This window comes from Trachurus trachurus (assembly GCF_905171665.1).
Source record: "Trachurus trachurus genome assembly, chromosome: 24".
Classification (NCBI taxonomy): domain Eukaryota; kingdom Metazoa; phylum Chordata; class Actinopteri; order Carangiformes; family Carangidae; genus Trachurus; species Trachurus trachurus.
The window spans coordinates 5,751,153-5,761,913 of NC_139910.1; the positions used below are offsets into that span (position 1 = coordinate 5,751,153).

The 10,761-nt window shown below is 42.6% G+C and overlaps 1 protein-coding gene across 1 annotated transcript; it reads right to left on the minus strand.

Annotated features, from left to right (window-relative positions):
* Positions 1-1,505: 1,505 nt before the first annotated feature.
* LOC311007122 (protein NLRC3-like) lies at positions 1,506-8,666 on the minus strand (the record flags this gene model as incomplete). Its single annotated transcript, XM_084000210.1, has 9 exons — positions 1,506-1,529; positions 2,258-2,328; positions 2,487-2,533; positions 2,668-2,841; positions 3,032-3,205; positions 3,279-5,082; positions 5,229-5,479; positions 8,203-8,313; positions 8,596-8,666. The coding sequence occupies 9 exons, from the start codon at positions 8,664-8,666 to the stop codon at positions 1,506-1,508; spliced, it is 2,727 nt and encodes a 908-aa protein (XP_083856336.1).
* Between the last annotated feature and the right edge of the window lie 2,095 nt (positions 8,667-10,761).

Below are 10,761 nucleotides of genomic sequence, written 5' to 3' on the forward strand. Positions count from 1 at the left end.
CTAAATTCAGACATGAAAAGTAGAACACAGACACTACAACCTGCACATGGTGGCTCCCTGCATCTCTCAACTCTCAACTGGTGTTATACTAAAGCTACAAGATGTTTATAGTTAATATGTTTATCAAGACACACTGATCAAAATTTACAAATTTGTAACTGAACTCAAAATGCGGACTTAAAGCAGAAGTAAGCAATATTTTTGTGTTAATATAAGTCTTAAATAGTTATATCTTCTGACAGCAATCACTTACATAGAGTGTTTGGACCGAAACACGGGTCTCTCAGTCCCTCTGCTCTGCTCTGAGCCGAGGAGAAAATTTTTCTTGGATCCTACAAGTTTTATCCAATGAGGAGAGAGAACGGCATGAAGGGCTGTGTGTGCAGCCAAGGGATGCGCGTGAATGTGGTGACGTAGGGACGAGGACCAATAGATCCATGACGAGGGCGGGGGCTGCTAACTCCGTCGGCTGACATGAAGTTATGGTGCGTTTAGGGCAGCTCGTAACTCTTGTTTTTCCGACCTGTGAAGTCGTACCAGTTCGATCTGGTACGAGTTCACGGGTCGGAAGTTACAAGTGGCTGTTATAGTGCACTCTCACAGGCAACAGGTCGGATAAACCCAAGTTGCGGGTTGCCTGGAACGCTACAAAGTCGTAAGTCGTGACTTGAAGCTTATAACGTCTTATAACGTTGTCATTAAGTGTCATTCGGTTAACCCTAACCATAACCCTAACCCTAACCCTAAACCTAACCCTACAAAAACCGAATGACACTTAATGACAACGTTATGACATTGACATAATGTTTATGACACGTTCATGACTGTGTCATGTCACTCTTATGACAGTGTCATGTCACTCTTATGACGGTACCTTCAAGTAAAGTGTAACCAAATATTTAAGCATGCACTATCTTGTAATGGAATCACAATTCACCTCATTTTGGTTAATGTTAAGTTAAATGTTAAAAAGTGATGCATGTTGTCCAACTCATTTCAAAAATAATAATATCATGTTAAATCTTAAAACTTGTTCAAATTTTTTTATTTTTCATTGGTGAAGTCAAACAGAATATTGACAGTTTCCTAAGTTATCAGCCGAGTAACAAATGTTCGTGGTCATAGCAGTGATTCTAAAACCATCATATTCTTCACACAATACATTAAATAATAAAACAGAACACACACAATGACACACAGAACACAAAATGATTGTATTTTTGTTGCACAGTCCCATGACCAGGAGGTGTTCGATATAAGATAAGATAAGATAAGATATACTTTATTGTCCCAGAGGGAAATTCATTGTGGGCAGAAGTGCAGACAGAGACTGTTTCGCCATACAGCAGACATAAGACAGGATAACATGATGGACACAACAGCTACATGACAGCAACATCACAGTACAAGAGCAAGCACAAAACAACAGCACCAGACATACAGTGACACACAGTAGCAGCAAGAGCACAAGGGACAGACAGCACCAATAGACAATAATAGCTATTTCACAGCTCGATATTTGCTAGAATCTGCAGGAGCAGCACAGAATGAAATACATAAAAAATATAAAAATATATTTAAAAAAAATATATATATATGTAAAAATGCAGCAGTTAGGGCAGAAAATTGATTGATATGTGATATTAGCATGTGTGCACATTATCCTTGCATATGTACTCAAAATCACTGTAGATAATATTATAGAAATCAACATCGCACTAAATGATCATTTGTATCAATAAACTATATCATGAAATTACATGAAAAACCTACACATGAGGTTCACATGACCTCCTCCCTACAACCTGCAGAGTGACACTGAGGAGTCCAATGAGCAGATTCCAAACCCAGGATACAGAGGTTCAGTGAATGTGGTGTTGAAGGTGTGGAGGTGGATCATTCTGTTAGAGGAGACACGGTAGAAGGACAGAGTGCCAGTAGGACAGTCCACATACACTCCTACTCTGTTAGAAGAGCACGGACAGGGGATTGGTATTCCCCTTTCGTTTTGCCAAGCAAAGTAACCATCATCTTTGGAGCAGCTCAGACTCCAGGACTGATCGTTCTTTCCAAACCAAGAGTCAGCATTGTTTCCTTTTCTTCTGATTCCTTTGTAAGAGACACCGATCTCAACCGATCCTCTCCACTCAACTTCCCAGTGATAACGATCTGTCAGTTTATTCCTACATAGCAGCTGACAGCAGTCAAATCTGTCTGGATGATCAGGATATAACTGATCATTTTCCACACATCTCACTGTCTTGTTGTTGTTGGTCGGTTTGAGGTCTTTGTTCACTGTGTTCATGTCCAGTTCCAGTTCAACGGCATCTGATGAAGAGAACAAGACACAACACAGTTTATCTCATGACTCATTTGATGGTTTTTATTTATCTTGTTCGTTCAATCTTGAACTAAAAACTTCATATCTCTTGTGAGTAGAGCAATGAACAAAGTGATGTTTGTTGACATGAATGAATAATACACACATTTCTTCCAACCAGGTTTCAACATCTGTTTCCCTCCATGATCCGACCTGCGGGAAGTAACATAATCAGATAAGCACTGACTGATGGTTTCTGGAAACATGAAAATGTAACAAGCCTCATGAACTATTGTTGGATATGAAGTTTCCCCATGTGAAAACAGTGAGAGAGTTTCTGTCCATACCTGAGAGCGTCCAGTCTCCAGTGTGGATCCTCCACTCCAGCAGACAGCGGCTTCACTCCTGAGTCTCCTGGATGATTGTAGCTCAGGTCCAGCTCTCTCAGATGGGAGGGGTTGGAGCTCAGAGCTGAGGCCAGAGAAGAACAGCCTTCTTTTGTGACCAGACAACCTGACAGACTGAAAACATAAACACAGTTTTTTGTGAAATAAATGAAAGCCATCATCACCTACATAACCAGGCAACAGATGGGGCCATTAAATGCACATTACAACTACTATCCAGATACTGAAGGACACATTGCTGTGCCACAATAACATGTATAACACTGAATGTTGTTGCCTTTGTAGCAAATAACTTGATACTTACTTGAGAGTTTCTAGTTCACAGTGTGGACTCTTAAGTCCAGAAGAAATCAGCTTCACTCCTGAATCCCTCAGGTTGTTGTTACTTAGGTCCAGTTCTCTCAGAGTAGAGGACTGGGAGCTGAGGACTGAAGACAGAGCTTCACAACTTCTTTCTGAGAGGTTACAGCCACTCAGTCTGGAGAAGGAAGAGTAATTAACACCAACAAAATGTTTTGTCAAAATTAAAACATTACCAGTTATCTACATACAGAGCCTTGTTGGAGGCTTTGACCACTGGCAGCAGCCCCAGAAGAGCCTCCTCTGAAGTAGAGTATTTCTTCAGGTCAAACACGTCCAGATTTTTTTCTGATGACAGTAAGATGAAGACCAGAGCTGACCACTGAGCAGGAGACAGTTTCTTTGTAGAGAGACGTCCTGATCTCATGGACTGTTGGATCTCCTCCACTAGAGAACGATCATCCAGTTCATTCAGACAGTGGAACAGATTGATGCTTTTCTCTGGAGACAGATTCTTATTGATCTTCTTCTTGATGCACTGGATTGCTTTCTGATCTGATCTGATGGCCTCTGAGCTACTTCCTGTCTGTGACATGAGCCCATATAGAAGAGTTTGATTGGTCTTCAGTGAAAGTCCCAAGAGGAAGCGGAGGAACAAGTCCAGATGTCCATTTGGACTCTTTAAGGCCTCTTCCACAGCGCACTGGTAGAAGAGTGTTATTTTAGAAAAGCTTATCATCAGTTTAGCCCCCAAGGAAGCTTCTGACAGCAGATTGTCTCCAGAGTTGATGAAGGTCAGATGAACATGAAGAGCAGCCAGAAACTCCTGAACACTCAGATGGACAAAGCAGAACACATTGTCCTGGTACAGGCCGCTCTCCTCTTTAAAGATCTGTGTGAACACCCCTGAGTACACTGAGGCTGCTCTGATATCGATGCCACACTCTGTCAGGTCTGATTCATAGAAGATCAGGTTTCCTTTCTGCAGCTGCTCAAAAGCCAGTTTTCCCAGAGACTCAATCATCTTCCTGCTCTCTGGACTCCAGTGTGGATCAGTCTCAGCTCCTCCATCATACTTGATCTTCTTCAGTTTGGACTGAACCACCAGGAAGTGGATGTACATCTCAGTCAGGGTCTTGGGCAGCTCTCCTCCCTCTCTGGTCTTCAACACCTCCTCCAGAACTGTAGCAGTGATCCAGCAGAAGACTGGGATGTGGCACATGATGTGGAGGCTTCGTGATGTCTTGATGTGGGAGATGATCTCTCTGGCCTGCTCCTCATCTCTGAACCTCTTCCTGAAGTACTCCTCCTTCTGTGGGTCAGTGAACCCTCTGACTTCTGTCACCATGTCAACACACTGAGGAGGGATCTGATTGGCTGCTGCAGGTCGTGTGGTTATCCAGAGGCAAGCAGAGGGAAGCAGGTTCCCCCTGATGAGGTTTGTCAGCAGCACTTTGACCGAGGTGGACTCTGTCACATCAGTCAGGATCTCAGTGTTGTTGAAGTCCAGAGGAAGTCGACACTCGTCCAGACCGTCAAAGATGAAGACGACCTTGAACTGATCAAACCTGCAGATTCCTGCTTCTTTGGTTTCAGAGAAGAAGTGATGAACAAGTTCCACCAAGCTGAACTTTTTCTCTTTCAGCACATTCAGCTCTCTGAAGGTGAAGGGAAATATGAACAGTATGTCCTGGTTGGCTTTGTCTTCAGCCCAGTCCAGAGTGAACTTCTGTGTTAAGACTGTTTTCCCAATGCCAGCCACTCCCTTTGTCATCACTGTTCTGATTGGTTCATCTCTTCCAGGTGGGGCTTTAAAGATGTCTTCTTGTCTGATGGTTGTTTCTGGTCTGCCTGGTCTCCTGGATGCTGTTTCAATCTGTCTGACCTCATGTTCATCATTGACCTCTCCAGTTCCTCCCTCTGTGATGTAGAGCTCTGTGTAGATCTGATTCAGAAGAGTTGAGTTTCCTGCTGTAGAGATCCCCTCAATCACACACTGGAACTTCTTCTTCAGGTTGGATTTGAGTTTATTTTGGCAAACTGCAGCATGGTTTCCTGAATGAACACAAAGGAAATAAGAGAGCCTAACATTATTTCTTAGCCTTAATAGTATGTTGTTTATTTTTTCCCAAAAAATAATTTCAAAAATACTTTGACTACTTATGCTCCATTTCCTGTTAGCATCATTGAAATCCTCTTACTGCTCTGCAGACAGTCAGCCAGCTCCTCCTGCTTCATTCTCCTCAGGAAGTTCACTGTGATCTTCAGAAATGCCTGTTTGGTGCTCCTTTGCTCTTCATCCTCACCATTCAACACATCTTCATGATCTCTTTGTTTCTCAAAACATTCTGGGTAATCTGGTCTCAGAACCCTCTGGACTCTCTTCAGCTCGTTCTTCACAAAACTGACAATGTTCTCCTCCAGCAGCTGGTAACAGCCAACAGATGATAAACTGCACATTTCATTTACATTTATAAGACATGTGATTCATGAGCAGAGCAGCACCAAGACATATAAGCCGCGTTTCCACTGCAGGAGTTCCTGGTAAAGGGAGGGGGTAGGAACTTCTACAGGAACCGTACCTCTCACTCGGCCCTCTCAGTGGTCGTGTCTCCACTGCAGAGTAGGACCCCTCGGTGACGTCATGAGTTTCGATCGCCGCTTAATCGCTGTGCGACAGTTTCGACTGTGACGTCACCCAGGCAGGTCACAAGCACAAAAATCATAACAACAACGAAGAAGGATGGAAGGAGCTGAGGCGGTAGCCGCGTTTCTGGTTTGTGTGTTTGTGCACATGGCGGTTGATTGTAATCCTGCTTGAGTTTTCTTTTTTTTCTTTTTTTTTTTACTTTTCACAGCATTGTTTTGCGGCGTGATGGATCCCCAGTGTGTCGAGGTGCGCCGATATTTTCATTTCGCAGCGATGACTCAAACCCCCTCTGAATCTCCTCGGTGCCGTAGACTGCAATCAATGTCTGCACCTCATTGTCGGTCCATTTGTCGTACATCTTCCTGCTGTTTTCTTGTTGTTTACAGCGGTGTCTGCTAGGCTAATGCTCCCCTTCTGCTCCCCCTTTTAAAATGCCGGTTGTTTTGGTGCTTTCTGTTGGAGTCAGAGCCTGCTCTAGCTTCAGCCAATCAGTGCCGGGTTAACCTCGAGCCGCACCCAGGAGCTTTTCAGGGCAGAACGGAGTACCTACCCTGGAGTAGGTACTCTCGTTGGCCCCCGTAAAAGTTCCTGTAAATGGCCCTGTGGGGGAGGTTCCTGCAGTGGAAACACGCACCAACGGGGCTGGCCCCGTAAAATTACCCCGAAGTTCCTGCAGTGGAAACGCGCCTATACACTACCTGAATTATATTTTGGCAATTAATATGTATTCTGTGGTTGATCTATTTAAATAGTAACATATTTATAGTCTATACATGTACAGACCGTAAATATGGAGTCCAGGTCTGGTTGATGGAGCTGGGCAGACTGCTGACTGTAGAATAGAAAAAGAATAGAAAAATATTTTATTCATCCCCCAGGAGGGAAATTCAAGACTGTGGACCTCTGAGCTCTGGTGCTGAACTCTGTGGAGGAAAAAACTTTGCAGAATAATTAAAAAGCCTGATGGCTGTAGGTACAAAGGATCTTCTAAATGACACCCTGACCACAGCTATATTGTATGTGCACTAACTCAACTACGAAGCTTTTCTTCCACATGTATCAGTAATTTGAAGTTACTTTTACTTACTGTTGCCATTACTGTTGTCATTTCACAATTCTGTTTTCATTAGTGACTGGCCACAGAAGGTATGAAAACATTAGCCAACATACAGTACTGTTACCGTGAGTTGTTGATCAACCTTTGCCTTGTTTTTGTGTTTTGTTTTGTTTAAATGTTTATGTTGTATTTTGCTAGGATACAGACTAAACATCCTGAGGCACTTTTAATTATATCTGGATACTTCAATCGTGTTTCCCTGATGGATTCACTGGGGGACGTGGTGGAGAGATTTACACTGAAGATGGTGGAGGTCATTCTGATCAACTCAGATCATCCACTTCATAACATCTTGATGGACCAAGAAAATGGTGGTGGTGGATGGCTGCAGTATGGAGAGATATAGATCTTTGTACTGACAGCCATCAAGCATTTAATTCTTCTAAAAATGATAGATGAGCTGACAGACACATTAATTTCCGCTTGGGCATTAATAAAGTAAGTATGGGCTCTGAGGTTACCCATAGTTAAAATGGTCAAAGACAGGTGTGTGTGTGTGTGTAGAACGGAGACTTGATGAGAAATCCCAACTCTCCGGCTGTCAGTCGCTCGTCGCTCAGCGCTGATTGGCTGCCATAATCCCGGTGGTGCCGGTGTAAACAGAGACACATGGCAGTGGGCATGACGTCATCAAAGCGAAAATGCGAGTCTGTGGCTCTGTGCCAAATAGAGAGCCTAAGCGGAAGCAGGAAGTAACGGCGCCATGGGACCTCAACTCTGAAAAACTCGCCATTCAAATGAATGAGACTGAAAATTTTATTTCGTGATCCGATTGAATTGCGCCATGAGAAATAAATATGTCCTCTACCTGTTTAAAACATCACGTTTCATGAAGAGAAATCAGCCGTTTATCGTAAAACGGCAACAGAAGAATGTATTTTGTGTAAAGACCACTCTACGGACTACAGATCTGTGTCCCACAGAAAATACGTCACCAACTGACACGGGAAAGGGCGGCATTTGGTGTGTGACGTCACCTACGCGACTTGTAGTCTTTCTGCTTACAGATCCTTCTGAATTTTATTCTACAATAGCTTTACAACAAACTGTTGATTTCTCGGGATGAAACGTGATGTTTTAAACAGGTAGATGACATATTTTTTTCTCATGGCGCAATTCAAACGGATCACGAAATAAAATTTTCAGTCCCGTTCATTTGAATGGCGAGTTTTTCAGAGTTGAGGTCCCATGGTGACCGTTACTTCCTGCTTCCGCTTAGGCTCTCTATTGACGAGCGAATGCAGCTGAGCAACGGAGAGTTTTTTTTGGAGCGATACGAGCGACGGCGACAAAAATAAAAGGTCCGGTGTGAACGCACCTTAAGTCAGTACTGAAGTGTCTTTTCGACACATGATTCCTCTCATGGCGACAGACAGATAATACCAAAATTCTGTTTTAAAAGTCTTACCTTCCATCAGCAAGTTGTCCACCTTTAAATTCATAATAACGACCCATAGACCCGTCACTCTTCAGTGACACACTGCTGGGTTCAGGAGAGTCTGGTCTTTGCTGCTGCATCCTGATACAAACAGGTGACAAAATGCATTTGGAAAACTGAATTTTGATTGAAATGTTGCCTGACATTTTTAGACTCCAGAAAAGAATGTAATTAAAATGTCTACATAAAATAGAATATGAATGTAATAGTAGAATGATGATATCAGGTGAGAGATTTTATTTTCTAAGTGTCTATTGGAGACATGATTCCTCTCATGAGGACAGACAGGTAATACCAAAATTTAGTTTTAAAAGTCTTACCTTCCATCAGCAGGTTGTCCACCTTTAAAGCCAATACAGTGACCTAGACCAGTCACTCTTCAGGGACACACCGCTGGGTGCAGGAGAGTCTGGTTTTTGCTTCTGCATCCCCATTGCTAAGAAATAATTCAGTAGGACACAATACAATACAATGACACCTAATTTAGGTCTCATTACTGTTCAGAATACCTGGATGATCAGCAGACAAGCTGCCTGACCTGGTCTGACTCTCTATATCTCCTCCATGATCTGAACTGAACCGCTTTCTTTCCATCAGATTCACTAAACAGATTTCGTCTATGAGGGGAACAGGTTAAGAGGTTTTACGTGAAAAAAAAAACACAGTTACATTGTTCGCTATAATAATTTTTTTCAGCCCCTCAAAGTGCAGGAAAAACACAGTTTTTATTTGGAGCTAACCAACTGCTGATCAGCGGGCGCTAACCCTGGGCCGGAGGGATATGTGAGTTGGTTAGGTCCAAATAAAAACTGCGTTTTTCCTGCACTTTGAGGGGCTGGAAAAATTTATATTATAGTGAACAATGGAACTGTGTTTTTTTTTTCACGTAAAACCTCTTTTAGGCTCCGAAAATAGGCCGTTTCTTTGGGTCCATTCACAACAATGTATGTTGTAAATCTCTGGGCAGGGCTATTATGGGCTGGCGTTGCTAACGGGAGGAGTGCAGAGAGTCTTCTACTGCAATTAAAGTACTTAGGGGCTATTTGTTGATCATACAACCCCACTTTAAAAAAAATGCTACTATCCCTTTAAGTCACTTTGATCAAGGTTGTCTGACCAGTTATTTCACTCCCTGTGTCTTCAGTGACAACTGCGTTTCACATTTCAGACCTTCCTTATTCTATGAAACACCAACATAAATGCAACTGAATCTCAAATCATTGTACAGTACTTCATCAGAAATGGGTAAGACTATTAGCCCACACATTTTAAAAACAGTCAATCAGCATCTAGAATCATTTCTACTGTCCTGTTTTAAAGTGACACAAGACAATGTGACCACAACGATCCTGTTCAGACATTTCTCAGGTAAGATTCTCACCTGCTGAACTCACTCCAGGTCAACTTTCAGGCACTAATTTCCACCTTCATGTGTCAGGAAACAACTCAGGTGAAGTAGCTTCTGTAGGTGCTCCTTCTCCTTCGGCAGTCCTTGTGTGTTTGTGAGTGTGAGCTGAGGACAAGTCACGCTCCCATAAGTGCGTGTCTAAAAAAAACATAAGGGTGAAATCAAAACTCGTCCATCCACTCCAGAGCACACAGTTTTCTTTATTTGTCCCTCTACTTCCTTCAAGGTAGCTAATTGACCAAGGTTTGGCATTTACTTACATGACTTGAAGCAGTTTAATTAGGCTACACAAATTGGCAGAATCTCAGCTTTGTTGGGCGTTGTTGTTTAGTCCTTGTTGTCAGTGCCCTTTTCCCCACTGCGCCTGTGCGAAGTGTGATTGGAATGTCTGACAGTAGCCATGGCAACAGGGCGATGGAGGGAAAACACGGAGGCCATTTTGGTGCAGCTGTGATGACAGTTGGTGCCTTTCTTTTTCTTCCTCCTCTCTTAAAAACAAGACAAGGACACTTTTTTAGAGGATTCTCACACAGAGCTGCTTAAATTATCTTGGCAGCAGCTTTTTCTGTCTTGCATTGTTACTAAACAAACCTGCCTTGGAGCTTTCAGACTAATCTTAATTTAGACTTGTCCATTGCTTGGTCATTGCTCAAAGGCTGACGAGCATAAAGACTCGTTGTGACTTGGCGTGTACATGGTGAGTTTGAATTACCATGATTTCTGAAATTGTTAATGTATGTCCACCTTTTTAAAAATATGTTTGTGAGGTTTTTGAGGATTTGCAGGTTGTAACTAGGTTGAGATTTGATGACTAGCAGCAATTGCAGTTAGCAATAGCTCCGGTTAGCTCACAGAGTGGACAGACAAGGAGGTAGATTTCCATACAGTGACTTCATGCAGTAACATCGACATTAAATGGCAGGTGTCCACAGTGCTACTATATTCAGACATGAAAAGAAGAACAAAACAGTACAACCTGCACATTGGCTCTGCAGCATGTCAATTCAAGGAGATGAGGTGCTCGTGAATTGTAGAATTACATTAATTTATATCTTATCATTTTATCATTACATGAGGGTGAGTGTGTCTTTTGGACATTTTTTTTAACATGAATGGAGTTA